At 49.7% G+C, this 24,129-nt stretch overlaps 2 protein-coding genes and 1 long non-coding RNA gene across 3 annotated transcripts in view; 2 read left to right on the plus strand and 1 right to left on the minus strand.

Moving 5' to 3' along the window:
- Positions 1 to 24,129, minus strand: part of LOC147578228 (uncharacterized) — an 85,081-nt gene that overhangs the window by 23,978 nt on the left and 36,974 nt on the right. The gene's annotated exons all lie outside the window — the stretch shown is intronic.
- On the plus strand, positions 10,771 to 17,403 carry GPR61 (G protein-coupled receptor 61). Its single transcript, XM_025912424.2, has 4 exons — positions 10,771 to 10,866; positions 13,555 to 13,744; positions 13,985 to 16,214; positions 16,890 to 17,403. The coding sequence occupies exon 3, from the start codon at positions 14,604 to 14,606 to the stop codon at positions 15,957 to 15,959; it is 1,356 nt and encodes a 451-aa protein (XP_025768209.1). The 5' UTR covers positions 10,771 to 10,866; positions 13,555 to 13,744; positions 13,985 to 14,603; the 3' UTR covers positions 15,960 to 16,214; positions 16,890 to 17,403.
- The window catches only part of GNAI3 (G protein subunit alpha i3), a 38,414-nt gene continuing 34,434 nt past the window's right edge, over positions 20,150 to 24,129 (plus strand). The window contains exon 1 of the mRNA XM_025935239.2: positions 20,150 to 20,409. Coding sequence (XP_025791024.1) covers positions 20,292 to 20,409 — 118 coding nt within the window. The 5' untranslated portion in view covers positions 20,150 to 20,291. The remainder of the gene's footprint in view (positions 20,410 to 24,129) is intronic.

The raw sequence follows: 24,129 nt of genomic DNA on the forward strand, positions 1-24,129 counted from the left end.
ACATCTCTTTCCTCACGGTGCCAGCAGAAGGAGCAATACTTGATTTCTTCTAATTCACTCCATCCCTGTGAATCACGCTGGAGGAAGTTCAAGCAATGCCACGTTATCACTAGGCTCCCTCTGCCCTAAGCACCTTTTGCACCTGTACAGACAGGCAGACAGATTAACATCAGACATAGCAGAGCCCAGCTGGTCTTTGCTTGATCCCATGAGTAGCAGCTGTTGCTGACCTGATGGAGGCTCATGGGAGAAGGGGCTACTTCTGGTGGCAGTGGTGTGACCAAGGAGCATTCTGATGGGCCCCAGGTCCCCTCTGTGTTCTGAGAGCCCTGTGAGAAAGAGGGTGTGCTCTGGGTTTGTTAGAGATCGATTTGTTGGCTTTGTTTGGACCTGCTGGATGGGTCAAGAGTGACCCACTAGATCTTGATCAGTGGCTTTTGGAACTTGTAGCTGAGGTCCTGTGGTGGAATGGGCCAAAACACGGTCAGGAATGGTTTGGGAGTTGGCAAACCTGTCTCAGATTTGCCTTAACCAGCTAGGCGTCCTTGAGCAAATCACTTCTCCCCACTGGGACACAGTTTCCTCATCTGTAATGTGAGGAATACATTTTAAAGGCCCTTTCTGCCCTTTCTGTACCTCTAGTTACTATCAGTCTGGTGGCTCTTCAGGGCTGGAGCCCAGCCAGAAGGAACCCAGGTCTGGAAACCAGATCTTCTGACTCTCATGCTCTATATTCACTGCTGATTCTGGAAACCAAGGTCATGGTGGGAAGTTTAGGGAGCAGAGGGCACTGCCTGGCTTCTGTTCAGCAAGGCAGGGGAACTGCCCAGGAGCTCAGCATCTGTACCCAACAGGACTTCCTCCAATTGGTGCTCTTCCCCGAGGTAGAGGCAGGGTGGAGGGGAGTCCAGGGTCCATCAGTCTTCACAACTCTCCTGGTAAGTGAAGCCTCCACCAGTGGCCTGAGGACATGTGCCCGAGAGAGATCATGGGGCATGTTAGAACTCAGTATAGAACAAACAGGACAGGAACAGAGAAAACTAGGGCCACTTGATGGCAGTCAGCCGGGCATAGTAGAGCTTCAGGCATATTAGAGCTTGCTTGCCCCCTCTGGAGGATGGCTTGGGATATTTTGGAGGTCTCTTCCAGCCTTGACATTTTATGACTCCATAAATAAAAGGCTGGTTCCCTTCACCCTGAACTCTCCTCTGACAGTGGGCCTCCTGGGGTCAGGCAGTGTGGGTAGTTTTCCTCCTGCTTGGGTGCCCCCCAGCTGACCTGCCTCCACCCCCCACCCCCTCCCTCCCGGCCAGGTAGAGAGAGAAAGAGAATGAGAGCTATCACCTCTTTCCTCCCTCCTTCTACCACCTGGAACCCCCAAGGAGCAGAGCATCCCCTGCGATCTCCTCACTCCAGAGGAAACCAAGCCGGGCGGAGCCCAGGGGCACAGAGAGGTGGGCCCAGGGCCAGCAGAGGCAGCTGCCTGAGGTGTCCTCTTGCTGTGGGGGTGGAGAGGAGTTGGACTTTGAAGGTCTCCTCTGAGACCAGCGTGGGTAACCTGAACCTCTGTCCTGCCCTGCTCATGCTCTGAGAGAGAAGACTCAGAGGGCCAGGTCAGGGTCAGCCCAGCAACCCCGATTCTGTCCCTCCAGGCTGGAAGGAGTTGAGCTTTTGTTTGAGAACTCCAAGGAGCTCAGCTCCTGGCAGCCCAGCCCCGGAGAGCCGCGGCCCTGTGAGTGCCAAAGGAGGCAGCCACTGGGCTGCTTCCCCCACAGACAGACGGGGTATTGATCCTACTTGCACACCCCCTCCCTCTCTTCACTTCATGGTGCAGCTAATGGTCTGGAAAAAACTGGCCAGCTGTTCCCCAGCTGTGACATAATGAGCTCAGGGACGATCAATGCCCGTTCCGGTGTCTAATTAGGCCTGGGAGCCGGCTGGGGTGAGAGTGCGGCCTGTTTCCTGAGGGCACCACTCCCACCGCAGTCCCCAGCTGCTGTCTGCTGGCAGCCACCTGGGCCCCGCGCATCTGCGCCCTGAAGGGGGGGGGGGGGGGCGCCAGGGCCCTCGAGTGGCCCTGGGGAGTCTTCTGACCCAGAGCTCCTTCTTTACAGCAGAAGGGCTTCCATAACCATGTCAGGTGGGGGCGGATAGGCTGGTGGGGAGATCCTGGCCTTCAAGGGAAGCTCCTGTGACACCCAGCTTGCTGTGACACCTCAGTCTCAGTCTGGGCCTGGCCTTGGATTCCAACCCTGCAACCCCCTGCCCCTGAGACCCTGCCCAGGACCCTCCCCACCACTGGTCCCAGATGCCGAGCCCTGGGACTGTAAGGAAGAGGCTGGGAGCAAGTTTGGCTCTTGGCCCGGCCTCCCTCTGCTATTTATACCCTCAGTCCAGGGAAGGATGGATCAGATTCTCAATGTGTTCACTGCAGAGGAGGAAGTGAGGGTGGAGAGAGAGATGGAAAGGGAAAGGTGTTCACTGAGGCAAAGAAACAGAGAGGTGGGCAGCAGAGGCCCGTGGTGAAGAGGTCCTGGGGCATGGAGAAGCCTAAGAACTGAGAGTGAATTCTCGAGAGATCAAAGAAGGGAAGCCAAATAAGAGACAGAAAGTGAGAAATGGGGCCACGGGGAAGAAAGAGGGGATGGGACACAAAAAGTAGGATACACCCTGTGCTGGGTGGGGTTAGGCCCCAGGTGCCAGATCAGATGCCCCAACAGGGTAGGTGCTGGCCAGTGTGTCCAGGGGCCTGGTGTGAAATTATAGGCATCGAGAGAATGGCTGGGGTCAGAGAGGCACAGGGAACAGGGCTTATCTGGAGTTGGGCAAGGATCTTCCCCTAGAATCCGGGCTGTGAGCTCTGCTTTCTGGGGGTGAGGGTGCGGGTGGGGAACTGGAAGCAGAGGTCAGAGTAATGTGGGGGGGGAGGAGAGGAGGCAGCTGCTGGAGAGTCTGGCTTGCAAAGGCCAGAGAGGGAGGGGATCTAGGCTTTCTGCACTCTCCACGTTAGGCAGCCCAATCTGGCCCTGAGGCTTTTTGGGTAGCCTGGGCCTAGCGGGCGATACCCTTCAGGCAGCCTCCAGCCTTCTTACTGTTCACACAGTCATATACAAGTCAGTCAGATGGAGGCCCTTAGAGGGGTCTTTCTGAGGCCCAGCGGACCCTAGGAGGCCCTTCCTGCGTCTCTTGCCAGTCCTAGCACTGCATTTCTTCCTGACTGTGATTCCCAGAGGCATGACCGGTTTGCAGAGCAGAAGTGCCCTCTGCTATTTCCTGCACCTGCCCTCTGCCCCTGGGGCCCTGAATCTTTCAAGCTGTCAGGGCCCTAGAGAGAGAAGCCACTCAAGGACAACTGCTGACTCAGACTCAAACTCTAAAGCTGCAAAGGACCTTAGAGACATCTACAAGCCTATCCCAAGCCCTCAGTCGACACTGAGGCTCAGAGGAATTAGGAGAGTAGCCCCAAATGCACTGCTCACTTATGCAGATGCAGCCTCTGGACTCCAAGTTCAGTGCTCCTTCCAGGATGCCAGTCTGTCCGTCTCTTCCAAAGCACCTCCTAGGAGCAGGGGGCGTTTTCTCTTAGAGGCTTGGCCTTCTTGCCTGAACCCCCAGCAAAGATTGTGGGAAGTCAAAGAGGTGAAAAGGTCAGGACTCAGGACAGCAAGTCCCCCAAGAAAGACAAAACGGGTGCGGATTTATTTCCAAGGTAGCAGCAGCCTGTCCCCTTGAGGCTTCAGTCTCTGTGGCCAACACTGCCCTCTTGTGGCTATTGGCCATCAGGGCAGCCTGGGGGAAGTTTCCTCCTTCCCGCCCAGGTCCTCACCATCCCAGGACCCCTGCCCCAGTGTGGGGCTGATTTAGACCCTGCAGGGCTACCCTTCCAGGCTAGGCCATCTGAGAGACCAAGCTTTCACCTACCATTCTCTAATATGGTCCTCAGGCTGACCATTGCCACCCTCTGAGGGGCCATCTCTCCAAATCCCTGAGGAGCCCTGGCCGGAATTCCTTGGACTGAAAGGCATAAGAATTGAATTTAGGGAGGGTCCTGTATTTTGGTGGATCAGGAATCCATGGGGAGGACTTTGTAGAAAAGGAGAATGTCTGGGGAAAAGGCCACAGGGCCTGTATCCCTGTGCCTAGCAGCATCCAGCCTGCAGAAGGAAGGGTCAGGCTGCCTGAGGGTTCGGTGGGGCTGATGGGATCAGGGCCCCTCATTTAGCTGGGACTGACCCGGAAATGTAGAGTAAGGGTGCCCCCCCCCACCCCAAGTCAGAAAGCAGGCGCTGCTAGTGTGCTCTGTGGAGCCCAAGTTGGGAAACCCAGCCTAGCTCTTTGTTCTTAGGCCAGAGCGGAGGACCCAACTGTGAGCTGGCCGTCCAGCACAGGAATGAGCAGTGGGAGGTCCAGGGTGCCGTGTCCCTGCACATCAGGTCAGGCAGTTTCTTATGACACCGCGAATCTAGATGGGAGGATTTCCAGGCACTCAAGTTATCCTACCGCTCTACATTTTACCTCCTCCGCACGGAATGGACACACAGGTCACTCTGAGAGCCCCACCTGGGGCCATGAATGTCACATGGTCTCACTGCTTCGTCTCTGATCTCCCCTTTCCTCTGAGTTGACTCTGTTGTGTGTTCGAAGACACCATGTCCTTGGTGACCTGTATGTTTTCCCTCCTTCTGGGCCTGAATGACAAGGAAAATTCCCAGCCTTGAGTTCAACCCCTCACTCTGGAACTTGTGAGTTCAGTAAATACTTATTGACTGACTCACTGAAAAGACAGGAGACAGCACATCTGAGGTCCTTCATTTCCCTGTTCAAAACATTTTGCTGTGTTGGCCTTTCAGTCTGGCTTACCCACAGCCTGACCAATCTACCTCTCCATTCTCACTTCTTCCCTTCATGTGAATTATTTTTCAGTCAAACTGAACAAGTCACAGTGCCCTGATATTCCCTAAACTTGCCTGTCCCCATGTTTTTTTTTTTCTAGACCAACTCCTTTCTCCTTGACTCTTCTCTTCCTTGACCCCCTTCATTTACTGCCAGTGAAAATTCAATGCTCCCCTTTAAGACCCTTGCCACTTCCTTCATGAAGTCTGCCCAGATTTCCTGAGGGAGTGGTTCACTTTTTTTTTTTTTTTTCCCTTTAAATCTCCACAGCACTCAGATTCTCTCTGGAAGCTTATAACCTGCATCATCCCTATCTTGATGGTAAGCACCAGAAGGGCAAGTTTTGTTTTCATCATTTTCATCATCATTGCATCATTTTCCTTTCATCCCTCTCACCCCCTACACAGACATTTTCATAGAGTAGGTACTCAATAAACACTTCTTGTATTGGGTGAAAGGGAGCTTGTAGTTTGGGCTGTTGGGAGCTGAAGGGGGTGGGGAGGGGGTGCTCCAAAACTTTAGGAGACTATAGAGGTGTGTTCAGAATGGGGAGGCCAGGACCTGAGTGCGGAAGTGAGTGGGGAGTCTAGGCATCCTCAAAACCTTGTTGGGGAGAACAGGGGGCTGGGCGGGGTTAAAAGGGCACCGGGTGTTAGGGGAACCACAGGTTGACCTCAGCATCAGGTCTGATGGACCCCAACTGGCTGCATCCTTAATGACAGGCCAAAAACAAAAAGGGAGGTAGGAATCTGGAGGCTTGGATTCTCATCTCCTTCACTGGTCAGCTGGGTAGCCTTGGGCAAGTTACTTCCCCTCTCTGGGCCTATTCATCTATAAAATAAGTACCTGGCCACCTATGACCCTTTGAGTTCTGCTATTCTGATTCCATGTCAAGGTTCTGAAGTAGAGGGGTGCTGATCAGTGGGGAGTTGTATATGCCCCCTCCCCCCAGGCCTGAGCACCAGGAATGACCCTAACTAGGTCCTGAACAGTGTTTCTCAGAGAAGGTGACAGAGCCCAAGTGGTAGCCTGGCTTAGAGGGCGTGGAGGTGGGTGGCAATAGTAGACGGTGTACCCAGTTCCGAGCAAGTCGAGTGCCCAGTTATCAGACCACAGGGAAGGGTTTTCAAGGATTCCCCTTCCTTTGTTATGCTTCCCTGTCCTCTTCCTTGCCACATCCCCATCCTTAGTAGATACAGATCTGGGATGTGAAGCCCAGCTGCTCAACTGTGTGGCTCTGAGAAAGTCAGTTAACCTCTCTGAGCTTCAGTTTCCACATTTATGAATGGAGTTACTTAAATCTAACTCAGAAGATTGTTGTGGAACTCTGTGAAAGTGCCCAGTACTGTGTCCCTGCTGGATCTCCCTTCCTGAGCCTGGAAAAGGGCAGTTGATACAGATCGCTTCACAGGCCACAGGGAAAATGGTTAATGGTGCCCTGTGGGTGCACTGGGGGTGGGATGGGGCTTTCAGAGGGTAGGCAGATGGTGGGGAGGTCGGATGGGAAGAACAGGGAGAGGGGCATTGCCCAAGCAATCTCTGACTGTTAGGAAGACCCACTCCCCCTGTAGACCTACTTATTGTATAGTTGTCAAGAACCCAGGAACTGTCTGTAGTTTTTCTTTGGGGGTCCAGCCTTGAGCCCCAACTGATGGAAGAAGGGTGGGCCGTATGGGGAAGGCTCCCCTGTCTCCTAGCAGGCCTGGCCTGCACATGCACTGTGGGTGTTCCTGCCACTCTTTTGAGCCTGGTTCATCCAAGGCCCCCAGTTTCTAATCTGGTTGGGAAGGATTTATTTTTGGGTCCCTGTAACCTAGCAATGGGCTCACATGACCAGTGGCAGCTGCAGGCTGAATATACCGTTGGATCCTGGCTCCTGGCAGGGGGTGTAGGCCAGACTGTGGGGGGAATAAAGGGAATGGAAAGGCTCTCACTCTGCTTTCCTCTTCAGCCCCTCAGCCTGGCCCCCAGATCGTGGGCACAGGGGTGGGTGCCCGGGGAGCAGGCATGGCTGGTGCTGGTACAGGGGATCTGGACAGCCAGCCATGAGCCACGGCGGGGAGGTCCCAGCTGTGAGCCTGCTGTCTGTGTGGGGAGAGCTGGGTGTCCATGTGGATGTGGGGGGTGCAGAGAAGATCCAATGCTGGCATCCTGGGGGGCAAGCCCAGGCTGGAGAGTGGGCGGCTGAACTGACAGTCCACGTTGTGGGATCTCAGGGACACCCCTGGTCGATGCTGGAATCCCAGCATTCAGCTTCTTCCCTTTGTTCCCTGTTAAATTGTTAATATCCCTGGGAGAGGGAACACATTAGCTGCTATCAGCGTGAGTGGATTTATCAGCCTCTTTCCTGAAAGCAGGTTTCAACAGAGGCAGAGAGAACGGAGGAGGGCCGTGGGTGCCACTAAGCAGGTGAGGAGTTACTGGGAGAGAGCTGTAGGCACATAAAAGGCATTTGATAGATATTTATTGACTAGGTGGATGGACAGATGAAAGGTACACTTGGTTCGCTTCCAGGTCTCCTCCTGAGGGAGCAGGAGAGGGCTGGGGGAGGCCGGGGAGCATAGGGCAGATGTGACCCTGTCAAGGGGTGCCAGTGGGCAAGGGTGAGTGGGACAGGGCTGCCCCAAGGAGCAAGTCTGGGATGGAGAAATTAGACCTTAGGACCAGGGAGCCCATCACAATACTGAGGAGAGGGGTGCCGCTGCCCCCAGTGTAACAGGAGCCCATTTCTGGGCCTGCATGCGGCATGGTGGGCAGTGGATTTCTGACGTGGTCTGTGTGACCACCCCAGTTTCTCCACCTTGGTCTGCCCCATCCTCCATTGCGCTAAACTCTAAAAAGAAGGATTGGCAGGATGGGATGGTGGCAGGTAATGTCAATAGCTATTCCAAATGCTGATTTCGATCATTTAATGAGATACAGCATAAGAAGTGCCTCCACAGGCCGGGCCCTCAAAAAGTGGTATCTCCACCACCATCATCATATCATCCCTGTTATTATTATTGTCATCAGCTGCCCCAGGGCCAGGACAGGAAGTTTTCCCTCCCTCCGTACTCCCAAACCAAAATGGCTTTCAGCAGCTGAGAGGATGCTCCAAGGTCCACTGCCTCCTTTGAACCACCTGTCCTAACAGCTCTCTGGGAGGGGCCTCAGGGCCTGGAGACTGCCCGCTGGCTGCCACACCAGTTGTTTGGCTAGCTCCCCCAAGCCTGAAAAGAAGGCTGTGTTTGTATTTCAGACTTCCTATCCCTATTCGATAAACTAGGGGTTGGGGGGGGGGTGTTAAGAATTTGTGTCCATTTTAAACAATTTTTTTTAATGCTTATTTATTTTTGAGAGAGAGAGAGACAGAGCATGAGTGGGGGAGCAGCACAGAGAAGGAGACGCAGAATCGGAAGCAGGATCCAGGCTCTGAGCTGTCAGCACAGAGCCTGATGCAGGGCTCGAACTCATGAACTGTGACATCGTGACCTGAGCCGAAGTCGGACGCTTAACCAACTGAGCCACCCAGGTGCCCCAATTTTTGCCCATTTTATAGATAGAAAAACTAAGGCACAGATGGTCAACTTATAGGCCAAGGTCTTACCACCAACCAATAGAGTAGAGCTCAGCTAGAACCAAGGTTTTCTTCCCAATCCAGGGCTCTTTCTATAATCCTGTTCTGATGAGCCTGAGTCTGCCCTCGTTCTTTCTCAATCCTTCGAAGGGGGCATTGGCTGGGACCCTGTAGGAAGCATGTGGGAGCTGATTAGGTTTTACCTGATTGATCCCAGAGGATTTGACTGATCTCAAGATGATCCTGCCAACATGTCAGCACAGGGTTTGATAAAAATCATTTGGCTGTCTACAGGTTTACGTTTGATATTTTAATTTCATTTCCCTGTACTAAGGTATATGTAGTTTTGTTTTAGGCTGTTGCTTGAAAGGCAGTGGCCACTTCTATGGAATAGGCTTTAGGGCTTCAGCCCAGAGTCTCATGTTAGGTCTCCAGAGGGAGCACGAAGGAAAGAGTACATGTCTTGGCTCCAAACAGACCTGGGTTCAAATATTGGCTCTGGCACTTCCTATGTGTATGATCTGCGGAAAGTCACTTAACCTCTGGCGCCCTTTCCTCATCCATAAAGTAAGGGGAATAAAGGCTGCCTCATAGAACTTGTGTGGGGAGTGGAGGTACTGTATGTAAAGGACCTGGCACTCGTAAGAGCTCGAGAAATGGTGGGGGGGATACTGGCGATCACTGCTCCAGCTCTGGGATGGTCGGGGGCCTCTTTGCAGGTGACCTGGGGCCTGGGGCAGCCACCTTGCTCTCTCTGGGTTTCCTGGGTAATTAATTCATTGTTCTTATGGCTCTGTGGGTTAGGTCTGGTAAACAATTCCAGAACTCTCTTTCTTCCCTTTTGAGGACAAAAAGGAATTTCTGGATAGGCAAGTCTCTGGGCAGAGGGCTCTGGAGTAGGTTATCCTGTCTGAATTCCTGGTCCGATCTCATGTCTCTGCCATGTGTGGCTTTGGACAATCTCTTCACCTCTCTGGGCCTCAGAAACATGGATGCTTTGTCCTGTAGGATGTCTTAGAGCTCTGCAATATTAGGATCCTATCCTTGGGTGTCAGTCATATACCTAAGGGAAGTGATCGCTTCTTCATAGTGGGAAGGCATCCTTCTCCATCTCACCTCCAAAGGCTTAACAACATGGCCTTGCACCCTCCATGGATAATGTACCCCAGCTCAGTCCAGTCCTATAAATCCAGATTAACCTGAGCCTTCCCTAGTCCCTGGTGCCCGCTTTATCTTCAGGGAGAAGCATTGTGGATCCCACCCCAACCCCCCATCCCCATAAGTTTTCACAGCCCACACTAAAGAAATTTACAATCTAAGAAAACAATGGTAATTTGCCTGTTTGAGGGACAAATGCAGGGTTAGGACAAGGCCTTTAGCTCCCCTTCAAAACTGAATGTCTGGGGCGCCTGGGTGGCTCAGTCGTTTGAGCGTCCGACTTCAGCTTGGGTCATGATCTCATGGTCCATGAGTTCGAGCCCCCGCATTGGGCTCTGTGCTGAGGGCTCAGAGCCTGGAGCCTGCTTCTGATTCTGTGTCTCCCTCTCTCTCTGCCCCTCCCCTGCTCTTGCTCTGTCTCTCTCTCTCTTTCTCTCTCAAAAAAAATTGAAAACAAAACTGAAAGTCACTCCTAAACCTATCCTTTGTACATATTTGGTATCTGCCAAAGAAGCCAGACCCTGAAGTCTTGGCCACTGCCAGGCCTAACCCTGGCACCCTGTGTCTGCACTAACTGGCCTGCTATAAGGGCATCTTTGTTCTAATGTCACACGGAAGCATGCAATGGCACGGCTGTCAGGAGCCTCAGGATCATCTCTCCTATATTCTCTTTGAACAGATAAGAAATCTATGGCCGGGAATGGCACGTGACTTGCCCAAGGTCATACAACTAGTAAGTGTCAGAGCCAGGCCTTAAACCTGGATTTTCTATGAGCACTGGGTGTTGTATGCAAGCAATGAATCATGGGAATCAACTCCTGAAGCCAAGAATACACTGTAAACGCTGTCTGTTAGCTAACTTGACAATAAATTGTATTAAAAAAATACAAAATGGATTTTTCTGATGCTAAATACCCTTTATACTTCATCAAGCTGGCCAGGAGTGTCTCCCCTGCCTACGGTCACCTAGTCCCACTAGAGTTTTGAGATGCCAGTCCAGCAGCCTGAGAGAAGTGAGGGGGATTGGAACCACCCGTGGGTGTCTTCCTGGGGGCACTGGTGCCTGGCTCCTTGCTTCAGAAGTGGCTCCAAGGGGCTGGGTGGGAAGCAGGAGGCCATTAGGACCCAGAAGCTCGTGGAGCATCTTGCTCTGCCGGCTGCCTCTCACTGCTCACTGCAGTGGTTCAGGCTTCAGCAGCCTTGGAGAAGCATCAGCTGAGAGGAGCTATCACATGGGAGCCGGGAGCTGCTCAGCAAAGGTAGGAGTTGCCGACTAGGCCAGGAATGGGGGCCAGTCCGATGGCCTGATGGTGAGTGCTGAGGTACTCTGCAGGAGGGTAGCTCTGTGTCCCAGGGACCAGCCCACCCAGCCCACCCTACCTTATGGTGGGCAGTTTTGTCAAGGGATGGGCTCCCAGGTATCTCAAAGGCAGTATTGGGGTGTGGGCATGTCTGAAGCCTAGAGATGGGGGTTGATCTCCTGCCAGCGGGAGTACCCACATCCCACGGGCAGACAGGGTTCCCCATCTGTCTTGCTCCATGTCATAGAGATGGGTACCCCACATACTAGGAGTGGGTCCCTTGATATCTACGCTCGTGGGCAACTCTGTGTCCTGGGCGTGGGCAACTCTGCTGGGGAGAGGTGTGGTAGCCCCCTGGAAATCTCCCCTGGCTTACGAGGGGGCATGCTCTTGTCTGAAGAAAGGCTGGGCTCGGGTTCTTGAGGTGGAAGCTCTGTATTTGGGAAACAGGTGCATGCGAATCCCAACGACACCTCTGTGGCCTTGGGCTCGGCACTTATGCACATCTTGCATCCTGAAACAAGGATATTTGTAACTTGACCATGCCCTTGCTGGGAGACCAGACTTTAGCCCCTGTGGTGGCAAAACCTGCCAGGTACTGAGAGGTGCTGGAGGTGAGGGAGGGCTTGCTGGAAGGAAGCAGTGGGAAGATGAGAGCATGTGAGAAGGCATGATGATGTGAGCTAGGGGTGGAGTGAGGCTCTCTGGGCTTCCCCTCTGACACCGTCATGCACAACCCTCTCATCCCCAACGCCCCCCCCCCCCATCAGTGAGAAGGGTGCTGGGGAGCAGGAATGTTGGTCCATCTGTTAGGAGGTAAATTGGAATCCTGGTATTTAGGAGTCAGTGTGGAGATACCGGCAAGGCCGAGGGGGCTATGGAAACGAGAAACGTCCAATACCTTCTTGCCTAGGGCTCCATCATGGCTGCACAGAACCCCCTCCATCTCCACGTGGATACCATGTCTGCTTCCCTCACTCTGGGACCCTGGGTGCACCTTGCTGGCAGACTCTTGATGCCCATGCAGACACGGAGGCCTATCCTTCAGCTCCCAGGGCCTCAGGGCCACATCTTCTGGGCCCCACTCCCAGGTGGAAGGGATGAAGAAGTCATGGCCTGGAGAGTAAGGGGCAAGGACACCTCCCCTAGCATTGCTCTCTGCATTTTTTTGTCAGACTGTCTTCTGAGAAGCTGATGTCTCCACTTTTGAGCCCTCTCTTCACCTTCTCTTGTAGACCCTGAGCCTATGTGGCCATTTTAATTGTGAAACGAGCTTTCTGTTATCCCCGGGGAAAGGCATCTCTCTAGGCAATTGTCCAAAGTTAGGGCTGCCCCAAGTCCAGGAGCCCAGGTTACCCTTTCCAAAGCAGAGTCCCCTGGCTGGCACATAGTTGATCTACTGAGTGTATTTGGGAGTATGTACTCAGGGGCAGGGATTTAACAGATAAGTTTGAGTTTGATATAATTGACAAAGTTATATTGAGTACTTATTGCATGCATTAGTGCAAGGTTGGTGGTAATGCCAAAACCCAAGGGTGGTTGTAAGGCTGTAACTATGGAGAGGGAATGGGGCCTGTCTGCCTTACATGGTCCACTTCATTAGAGTCAGAGAAATGATGTGTTGTTTTTTTTTTAAGTTTATTGATTTTGAGAGAGAGAGAGAGGGAGGGAGGAAGAGAATCCCAAGCAGGCTCTGCACCATCAGTGCAGAGCCTGATGCAGGGCTCGAAATTACAAAGCACGAGATCATGCCCTGAGCCGAAGTCACGACTGAGCCACCCAGATGCCCCACGATGGGTTTTTTTAACTGAGCAACCACAAGTCCCTTTATAGCCCAGGAACTCACAGAGTCATTAAGTGTTGTCAGATATGGGAATCTTGGCGGTCGTCCAGTTCAACCTTCCCATTTTACAGATGAAGAAACTGTGATCCATGGAACTTGTGACTTGTCTACAGACAGCCCATCAGACTTGGCATGTCCATAGTTTGCCTCTAATTTGCATACCTTCACACATTATACTGAGAGACTGTAAGAATAGGATATGGAAATGAAAATAATTTATAATTGCATTATTTCAATTATATGCAAACTTAATATGGATAACAAGACACATAAAACATTTGATCTGCCCTTTGATCAGGAGAAATGAGGGACGCTGAAACCCCAGACTTCGTCCTCTCCCAATTTCCTTCAGTTGCCTTCTCTGCTTTATGCTCCCCTATTTCCATGATAACAGTGACCTACCCTCTCTCACCCCTGTGCCCCTCTTAGACACCTACTCCTCCCTCCTTACTCTGGATTCTGCTAACAGTCCAGGACCAGGAGGACTCTGGGCCAGGGATCTGCTCCAGTGATCAGAGACCTGGGACCTGGGGAGTGTGAGGTTGGGAGCATTTCCTCTCCCATCTGCAGGGGCACAGTGGCCTTGAGAAGCTAATGAGTGGGTGAGGAAGGGCAGCTGTCAAGTGACTTGCCCCTTCTGGCTTGGGGGGCAGTGGAGGCTGGATGAGCTGACATCCCAGCTTCCTTCCAGCTGGGACATTTTGTTTTCACTGTTCCTTTTCAACACTCCCCAAATGGCAACTCTGTGTCTTGGGGGGTGGTGATGTCACAGGAGACTAAAGCAAGGTCCTTCCCCCTTTCAGGTGATCTCTTCCAAATGGGAGCCCCAGAACACTGACAGACATTTTTAGAGATGGTTCAAGTTCAATGACTATTCATCGAATGCCTACTGCGTTCCAGCCACCGTGGGGGGCACCGTCTGGTGGGTAGAGTACTGGCCCTGGAGCCCGAGCGCTTGGGCTGCGGGTACACACGCAGACCTTGCCACTTTTGGTAAGTTATTTCCCCTCTCTAGGCCTGTTTCATCAATTGCAAAATGGGGATAAGAATAACATCTACCTCATAGGTTGTGTGAGGATTAAAATGAGTTTATTTATGTACAGTGCTTAGAACAGGGTTTGGCATGTGGAAAGCACCATGTAAATGTTATGCTTATTGGTAGTATTGTTATGAAGTCTCACCGGACCCTCCAAACACAGTTGTGAAGTAGATATTATTCTCTTCATTTTACAGATGTCTTTGTGAGGAAACTGAAGTTCACAAGAGTCACAGAGTTAGCAATTCCCAGACCTGAAACTGGAAACCAGATCCTGTGTCCCTTCTACTCCCCAACAGCTCCTGCCATTTGGAGAGTCAAGAAATCAGGAAATTTACACAAGCAACTTTAAAACTGGGGCACTATCCTGGAGCTCAGCGGGACCCCGGGAGAGGGAGAAAGAGGATTTAGAATCTCTGGATAACAATCCCTGAGAGGGGAGAAGGGTATGGAGAACAGAGGAAAGGAAAAGAAACAAGGAGCCCGAGACCACTCAGAAGGTGGAGTGTTGAGTGAGTGAGGCTCCAGCATCTCTCACATCTCCTGCTTCTTCGATGTCACCAAGGTGGACCAGAGCCACCACCTTCCAGAAAGGAGAGATGAGCTTCTGAGCCCTCCGTTCCCTATGCACAGTCTGACCTGGGAGGCTGGCGGTAAGAGCCTGTCCAGGAGGCTCCAGCAGGAGGCGCCCTCCCCCCCCACCCCCACACACCAAATTGGGAAGCCTGGGCCTGGGCTGGCCATCCCAGGGTCACTGGACTAGGATGGGGGATGGGCCTGTGACGGGAGGTGCCCTGGGTGTCCTCTTCCGGCCCCATGGAGTCCTCTCCCATCCCCCAGTCATCAGGGAACTCTTCTACTCTGGGGAGGGTCCCTCAAACACCAGGTCCCTCTACTGCCAGTGGGGTCCCAGAGGTGGGGCTGCGGGACGTGGCCTCAGAATCTGTGGCCCTCTTCTTCATGCTCCTGCTGGACTTGATCGCTGTGGCTGGCAACGCCGCTGTGATGGCTGTTATCGCCAAGACACCTGCCCTCCGAAAATTCGTCTTCGTCTTCCACCTGTGCCTGGTGGACCTGTTGGCCGCCCTGACCCTCATGCCCCTGGCCATGCTCTCCAGCTCTGCCCTCTTTGACCATGACCTCTTTGGGGAGGTCGCCTGCCGCCTCTACTTGTTCCTGAGCATATGCTTCGTAAGCCTGGCCATTCTCTCGGTGTCGGCCATCAACGTGGAGCGCTACTATTACGTTGTCCACCCCATGCGCTACGAGGTGCGCATGACGCTGGGGCTGGTGGCCTCTGTGCTGGTGGGTGTGTGGGTGAAAGCCTTGGCCATGGCTTCTGTGCCAGTGTTGGGAAGGGTCTCCCGGGAGGAGGGAGCGCCCAGCACCCCCCCAGGCTGCTCACTCCAATGGAGCCACAGTGCCTACTGCCAGCTTTTCGTGGTGGTCTTTGCTGCCCTTTACTTTTTGTTGCCTCTGCTCCTTATCCTTGTGGTTTACTGCAGCATGTTCCGAGTAGCTCGAGTGGCTGCCATGCAGCACGGACCGCTGCCCACGTGGATGGAGACGCCCCGGCAACGCTCCGAGTCTCTCAGCAGCCGCTCCACCATGGTCACCAGCTCGGGGGCTCCCCAGACCACTCCGCACCGGACGTTCGGGGGAGGGAAGGCTGCGGTGGTCCTCCTAGCTGTGGGGGGACAGTTCCTGCTCTGTTGGTTGCCCTACTTTTCTTTCCACCTCTACGTGGCCCTGAGTGCTCAGCCCATTTCGACTGGGCAGGTGGAGAACGTGGTGACCTGGATCGGCTACTTCTGCTTCACTTCCAACCCTTTCTTCTATGGATGTCTCAACCGGCAGATCCGGGGCGAGCTCAGCAAGCAGTTTGTCTGCTTCTTCAAGCCGGCTCCGGAGGAGGAGCTGAGGCTACCTAGCCGGGAGGGCTCCATTGAGGAGAACTTCCTGCAGTTCCTTCAGGGTACTGGCTGTCCCTCCGAGTCCTGGGTTTCCCGACCCGTACCCAGCCCCAAGCAGGAGCCACCTGCCGTTGACTTTCGAATTCCAGGCCAGATAGCTGAGGAGACCTCGGAGTTCCTGGAGCAACAACTCACCAGCGACATCATCATGTCGGACAGCTACCTCCGGCCCGCCCCCTCACCTCGACTGGAATCCTGATGTGCTTCTGGACACTTGGAGGGAGATGGGGCTGGGGCCATTGACGACTGAAGGAACATCTTGTGGGATCACCTTTTCCCAGCTAGCAGGGGCTGGGGCTGGGGTCTCTGCACACAGCTGTTGATTAGCTTTTTCTGGGTCAGGAACAATGCCAACAGGATGAATGTGTGGCAAAACCCTTGGACATGGCTCTGATCCTTGACTACTGGGGGAGGGAACCTGGTGAGATGGTAATGAGAATAAACGGTCACCAAGGTGAGATAATGCCTTTCAACCAGTGAACTTTCCATGCCTCAGGAAGCAGGGAAACTCTCTAAGGGTAGGAGTTGGAGGGTATAGAGCCGCAGGCCAGGTTTGGAGTTAAACTGGGGGTCCTTTAGGATATTTCATCTTTCAGTGCAATTGTCCAGGGCAGTAACTGCACTCAGGCAAGGTAAGAAAATGATCTTTGTCTTCTCCTTTCCTTGCTAGGTTTAAGAAGAACGAAATAAAGTACAGCCAAATGTTTCCATTTGAGTTAATGGCTCTTTTTCTAGTTTTAGACCTGAGGGCCAGCTGGATTTATTCCTTTCCTGAGTTTGGCCAGAAGCAAGGGGGAAATAGCAGCCAGGGTACAGAGAGTAGAAGGCAGGAAAGCTGACTACAGCTCTCTCCCACCCTCGAGGAAGAGCCCTTCTGTTCTATTCTTCTGTTGCTCTACTTCACATGGGAGATCAAGCTTGGGGCTTGATCTCAGCAAAGGCAAGGATATGACAGGATGGCTCTTTCTCCTCATTTTTTTAGAATGAAGAAGTGGAAAGATTGGGAGTTGGATGGCTGAAGGTGGGGGTTAGCATTTGAATGGCTAAGATGGTTGGATACAGAGAGGCCAGATAATCACCTTGACCAATAAAACTGTAAATCTTTTTTTTTTTTTTTTCCCCTTTCTAGGATTGGCCTCCCTGATCTCTCTCCTCATGGCAGTGACCCACCTCCAGCCCCCTGGACAATCGGGTACAAGAGACTAAGGTTGGGAATGGGAAGGGTGGGGTTTCCATGGTCCATTAAATGCCTCCCTTCTCCCATTCATCGCTCTCAAAATTAGCTTCAGTGACAAAAGACTTAAATCTCTCTCCTACCCGAAGCCTTGGGTTGGAGAGAGGGCACAAGAGTTGGGTTCAGCTGTTTACTGATTGAGACTATAGGAACTTGTTGGTTGGTATGGTGGTGGTATTTTCAAGCAGGGGGAATAGTTGAAAATTGGACAGGACACTCATCTGGGACTACCTGTCCATCCACTTCCCTCTGTTGAATCAAATAACACTAAAGGATTGAGGCAGGACCAGAGGGTGGTTTGATCTGTATTTGAACAAATTCCTGACTCATTGAACATGAAAGGGTAAGATGGGCTGGTGGGAGTGGGCCCTTTGAATGGCCAATAAATAATTTTTATTATAAAAAGTTACACTGATATCAACATTTCCTATTTTAGTCCAATTCAGTACATAATAGTTGAATACCCAGTATTCTCTGGGACCCACACAGAGTCACTGCCTTTGAGGAGTTCATAGTCTAATTTGATCAGGCACCTTGTATTTTTACAGAGCATTTATATCTGGTAAAACACTAAAGAATGTTGGAGAAATATATTAAAGAACACATTGCAGTTCAGTCCACTGCAGCAAGATACTTACATGGAAACTTCCTGTGGGCTGTGGAAAGTGTGAGGGTTGTAAATGAAACCCTAGTTGAGGAAAATAATTTACTTACTGAGACTGAGCAAATCTCCCTTTAGATCTAGGAAAATTTACAGGTTTCTGTCTTCCTATCACCAGACTTACTCTAGTCTAGGACCCATTACACTGAGGAAATCCCTTAGATAGTATATATACCAAGGAGAATCTTTTGTGACTGAAAAACACGTTCTCCTCGCTTTCCTCCCTTTTAAGATAAACCTGTTAAGGGAGGAACCTCATTCCTAGATAACAGGAAAAAACCTCTTCAAACATCATTGATCAGCTAGTAGGCCCTAAGCATTGCCAGCAGGTGGCAGTGTGAGTCCAATGGAAACAGGAAAGGTGTGCGTTGGGGAGGGGGGCTGTGGGGAGAGGGAACGGGGAGAGGGGAGGACATTAAACATTGCCTGGCAGCCATTTTGTTAATTTATTTTTCCTTTTCCTTTGACTTTGCCCTCCAACCCTTCCTTCAAATATATCAAAAAAGAATTTTAAGTGCAAGGATATCTCTAATTCAGGCTGAAATCTCCTGACACTGTGATCTCACTGGCATTTATTACAGAATTTGACACATGCTGGTTCATTTGCCATTTATTTTTCCCTGCTTGAGTGGATCATGAAGGAAACAAATATTTCTCTTCTATTATGCTGAGAATTCTCCCAACAATTTCTGCCATGACCACCTTCCAGTTGTTTTCTAGTCACCAGGATCGCTTGGTAAAGTTGGCTATGTAATCCTTGACTGTGCAAGCTGTTCCTGGACCAAATTTGACTTCTCTAGTCAGCTCAAGAATCAACAGGTTGAGACAACTTTCCTGTCAGTTACTTTTCCTGCACCCCAGTGGTGTTGGGGTAACCCTCAAGCCTAGATGAAAACCTTGTGTCATCAGGTCTCCCCAAGTAACATCTTATAGTGGCATGGTAGAAAAGGGGTGAGTTTGGAGGCAGACATCTACTTACTCACTGTGTGACCTTGGGAAAGATGCTTAATTTCTCTGAGCCTATTTCTTCATCTGTAAAATGGGGGTAACATTACCTACCTCACAGGGTTGTTGTGAGGATTAAAAGAGATGACCATGTGGAAGCACCTAGCCATACCTGGCAAATAGGTACTCAATAAATATTGGTTTTTCTTCCCTTTCCTCTTGCCCTATTCCCCCCATAAGTATTGATTATGAGAAAGCCATCCCTTTTATTCTAACAGTCATTTGGGAATGAGTAGGAGGCTTTTTAAACTTTGAAGAACCTGCATTACTCAATTATAGTGGATGAAGTTGTTTATTGTGGCTCTCAAGAAATCCCCCCAGTTAATGAATCATCACCACAGAGAGCTTTCTGTTGGGGCCTTATCTTCTAAGGTTTAAATTCTATTAAGGATATAGTTTTTAATCCCAGGGGAAAGTTTGGGCGACTACAAGAGTTTTCCTCTCTAGAATGTATGATGAGAGTATTTGTGCAGCTATTTAGTAGTAAGGGTGAGTTAGGGCCACTTTCACGGTAGTACCCAGAATTAGGAGTGAAAGGGCTGAGTCTCCAGCTTTTGCAGTGGATTTATTTTCAGGTGATGAGAGAGCTGAGAAACAAATCTACTAGAACTTCCCTTTTTGTGTGATACTACAACGGGAAATTTTAGTAGGAGTTTCGCAGGATGCACTGGTTTGTTTCGGGGTGTGGGACTGAGGCTAACTGATTTTGGTAGAAGTCCGAAGCCCCTTAACGCAGGATCATCTATCGGCACTAAAACTGGCTTTTATTGGAGAAAGGCGGCATGGAAATTTTTTGGAGGAACTACACGCTTACCTTTCAGGTAACAGAGTATCTTGGCGATTTCAAGTGGCCTTTTGCCAACATAGTCGCTTGGCAACTCGTAGCTAACGGCACAAGGACCAAGGTACATTTTGAGAGCAGGAAGCGGTGGGCCAAAGGAGGGCAGAAAGGGATCGCTAAGGTCCCAGGCACGGTCAGTCTTACAGACCTCAGATTTGAAGCGTGGCCGGGCCCCAGGCTCTGCAGTTTGTTCTCATCCCGTAGATCGGGCTGAGACAACCCTGGCAGAGAAAGTTTCCTACACTTGGGAAGGGGCTCCGGGTCTCCATAGCCAGAGATCAAAGGGGCTTTCCGACCAGTGAGAAATCCCCAGCAGAAATTCCGGCGCGGGCTGTGGCCTCTTAATTTGGGACCCTCCCCCACCTCCAATCCAAAGCCTGCTGTGTGACCTCAGGAGGGTGCCACGAACGGGAGAAGCCAGTCCCTGGTTTTCCTCCATTTATCCAAATAAGGTAGCCGAAAAGGAGAAGAGGCACTAAGGTCGAGCGGCGTAACAGAAGCTCGATCAGACCTGGCTACTCCGCGGAAACGCCGCTCTGCCTCACCGGCCCTCTCCCCGTACTTCCGCTTTTCGTTGCTCCTCCTCTACCCCAGCTGGACAGGTTTGAGCAGTAACCGTCGCGGGGCGTTTCCGGAAGTGTCGTAAACGCCGGATATCCGGTTCCTTCGGGCGCTCAGGGAGCTGACGGAGAGGGCCGCCGCCCAGCAGTAGACGCTGTCTCAGCGAGGCGAGTCGCAGTTCCGTGGTGTGTGAGTGAGCCCGGGCTCTGTCCCCTCTCCCGCCACCGCCATGGGCTGCACGTTGAGCGCCGAGGACAAGGCGGCGGTGGAGCGGAGCAAGATGATCGACCGCAACTTGCGGGAGGACGGGGAGAAAGCGGCCAAAGAAGTGAAGCTGCTGCTACTCGGTGAGGGGCTGAGGGCGGAGCTGGCAGGGTGAACGGGAGGGCCTAGGCACTCGGGAGCCCTGAGGAGGGTCGGGCCCAGTCGGCGGAAAGGACCCCGAAGGGATCTGGAGGCGTGGCGGCCGTGGGGCGGGGTGTTCGTTGGTGGCTGAAGCTCTGGAGGGCGTGATGAGGGGAGGGGGTGGGGTTTGGAGTTGTAGGAATTAGGCTGGAGGGAGGGTGTGACTCCGTGCTGGAATTGCGTTTACTGAAGAGAGCTTGGGAGTGTGGGGCAGTGGGACATTGAGACCCATGTTAGGAATATGGGAAAGGCTCATAAAGGAAGAGCTGGTATTCGGGAAGGTTTTGCAGAGGGTTAGGGTGTGTTCATAGCAAAGAAGACGGGATAGAGTTTGTTGGGGTTGTAGAATGGCTTATGAGTTTGGAGCGTGGTGATAACTTACTTTGACAGGATGTAGTTGGGATGCTTGAATGATTAATGTAAATAAAGGGGCAGGGACAGAGTGGTCACATAAGGGCCCTGTCATTTATTAGCGAGTGGACATTTTGAACTGTTGGTAGGGTGAAGGAACCCTGGATTATCCTGGAACCTGAAGATGTGTGGTTGAGATAAAATTATAAGTTCTCAGATATAAAAGAAAAGAGCTTGGGTACAGAGGCTGTCTATACTTTTCCACCTTTTTCTATCATTTTTACTCCCTTAAGGTTTTATAACTCTTTCCTTTGTTATTATAAAGGGGGGAGGTGGTGTGAGCTGAGGAAATTTAAGGACTGGCTTGTTTGAGGTTTGTGGCAAAAGATACAGCGGACAAAAGATTACATACTTGGGAGCTGCTGAATAGTTGCTAGGGGTGACTGCAGTGGGAATGGAGTTATCTTAGGATAAATTATGGAATTGGACACAGTATAAAAGCTGTGACAAACTTCTGGTGAACTTTTTAATCTTTTTTGGTTTCTTTAAACTAAAAATACTGGCTTCAGAAAATTACTGTTTCTTTTACCCGACATTCATTTTGAGCAGTTTTTAGGTACAGTCAGATGCATTTTGCTCCACACGATTAGTTTAAACATTTTGGAGACTGGCTTTTAGAGACTCAGTAAAGTCATAGACCCTGGTATTAGCTTACTGATAAGTTAAGCCACGATTCCTTTACTATTAGTATTTTCTACAATTCTTTTAGAGAAGAGTAAGTAGGAGTATTGGTTTCTGTAAGCAAAAGAACTTTTTAAAACAATTGGTTTTTGAGGAAAATGAGTCGCTTTAGGAGAATTGCCAGATTTTCAGAGTGTAAAGCTCCAGAGGGCAGAATGCACCACCATAACCCAAGGCATATTTTGTATTCCAGGATGTGCTGGGTGCCCATGCTAGTCTCTTGATGTTAATGTACCTAGTGGTTTGTAGATTGCAGACGACTGGGAACAGCTCTTTGGATCTAGGGGGAAAGTTATGCATTGGAGCTTGAGCTTTTGGTTTCAATATCTGACCTTTCATAACATGTGAATTCGAATTGTAGTTCTAGACTGCCACTCTCTATAGAACAGGTATCTTTTGTGGATGAGCATGGTCCATGGCATATAGTAGGTGCTCCTTAAATATTTGCTATTAACTAGCATGAACCAGCTAATGTTGGACATGGCTCTTTGGGCTTTTTTAGACACTTAATATAAACCATTATACCCAAGGCATTAATGTTGTCTGTATTGATTGATTGGTTATGAAATTAAAGGTGTATTTATAAGTTTTGATTTACATTGACCATCAGAGATCCCCTTAGGACATCAGCCTAGTGTAATACAGTTGTAAACCGTGAGGCTTTCTTCCAAATGGCAGGATTTGGCAGGCAGAATTTAGGCAAGCAAATGTCTGGAAAAATCTTTGTTCAGAACTTTATAAATAGTGCATTTAATTAAAAACAACATTAAATACATGATGACTTAGGGACTTCAAAAGCAGGAAGTAAAAAATCAAAGTACTAAAACATTTGCTTTTAATTTTTATCAATTTCATTGTTTTAAGTAAGATTTTTTTTATATTCTTGAGCAAGTTAAATCAACAAATTCAAATAGGTTGCAGACACAGATGCTCTTGCTTGAACCATATCATTATGAGCAGAAGTTAAAGTTTTCCCTTCTTTTCTGTAAGCAGAATGCACTCATCACAGTATGCAGATACCTTTTTTTTCTTTTTCTGTAGAATACCTCTTTTGATGTAGTCATTTTTACTTCATCACTGTGAAACTGTCAAACTTAATCTAAGTTGAGATATATTTACTTACTTTTGTCTCTCCTGGCACGTAATATGTGTTCATTAAATATTACTGTATTTTCTATCTGGAGGAATGTAGTTTAGTATAGTGATTAACAACCAGGGCTATGAAGTCAAACTGTTTCAAATTCTAGTTCCCATTTACTAATTGTAAGGAAGTTACTTACTCAGTTTCTCTGCCTCTGTTTCCTCATCTGTAAGATGGAGAAAATAGAGCTACTTCATACTGCTATGAGCATTAAATATGATAATAATGTGAAGTGAAACACAGCCTGGCACATAGGATTAGCTCAATGAATATTAGCTATTATTTATTTAAACATTTTTTTTTAGAGGAGTGTGAGTGCGGAAGAGGGGCAGTGGGAGAGAGAGAGAGTCTCAAGAGAGCTCCATGCTCAGCCTGGAGCCCAACGTGGGGCTGGATCCCTTAAACTGAGATCATGACCTGAGCCGAAATCAAGAGTTAGACACTTAACCAACTGAGCCACCCAGGCACCCCTAGCTATTATTGTTATTATTAAATCAAAAAGAATGTTACAGATTATAGGTACTATAGAAATTCAAATTAAGAACCTGGTGTGGGCCAAATTAGTAATACTTCAATGGAAGAATTACACTTCAATGGAAGGAATACTTGAATGTTAAAATTTTTTTATTACCTTTGATTTGAATTTCCTTTAGGTGTGTTATTGGGAAGATCTTGATAATGCCAAATTAATCATAATATTCTGTGGAAAGACAAATTATATTATGCAAAGCTTCCCAACCAGAGTGCAGTGCATAGGATGGCATATAAGTGTGCTGTTTGTAAATTTTTTTATAGTTTTGAAACTTTAAGTCATTTTCATAACTTAAAAATTTCACAACAGTTGAAATGATATTTGAACATTTTTAGTATGATTCCTTCTGTAAACTTTGGAAACACGGCACATGAAAATATTTTATTATGCCAATTAGTGTTTAATATCATCTGTAATACTTGGCATTTTATTTTTCATGTCATAAGTGTTTGATCTAAGGAAAATATATATTATTTTCACCAAGCTCCACCAGTTTACCTTAGTAAGCCTTACAAATACAATTTTTAGTGTGTGCCATCATGTGACAAAAGTTGGGAAGCATTAGTGTAAGAATGGGTAAGAGCACTGCTTACAGAGTCACAGAGAACTGAATTCAATTCCCACTTTCATTTCCTAGTTGTGAGACCCAGAGCATATAAGTTAACTATATGAATCTTATTTTTCACATATATAAAGTGGGGATGATGATGCCTGTTTCATAATATGCACTAAGGTAATGTATGTAAAATCCTTAGCAAGCAAGTATTCGATATTGGTAACTTCTGTTTTTTATGGTAATGTCTGTGAAAGCTTATCATTTTAAAATGCTACTTTTTTCAGGGGTGTTTCAGACAGTTAATTTGATTTTTTCAAATACTATGTTTTCGGAGGTCTTCA

Source organism: Puma concolor, chromosome C1 (genome assembly GCF_028749965.1).
Source record: "Puma concolor isolate L17-30 chromosome C1, mPumCon1.1.hap2, whole genome shotgun sequence".
Lineage (NCBI taxonomy): Eukaryota > Metazoa > Chordata > Mammalia > Carnivora > Felidae > Puma > Puma concolor.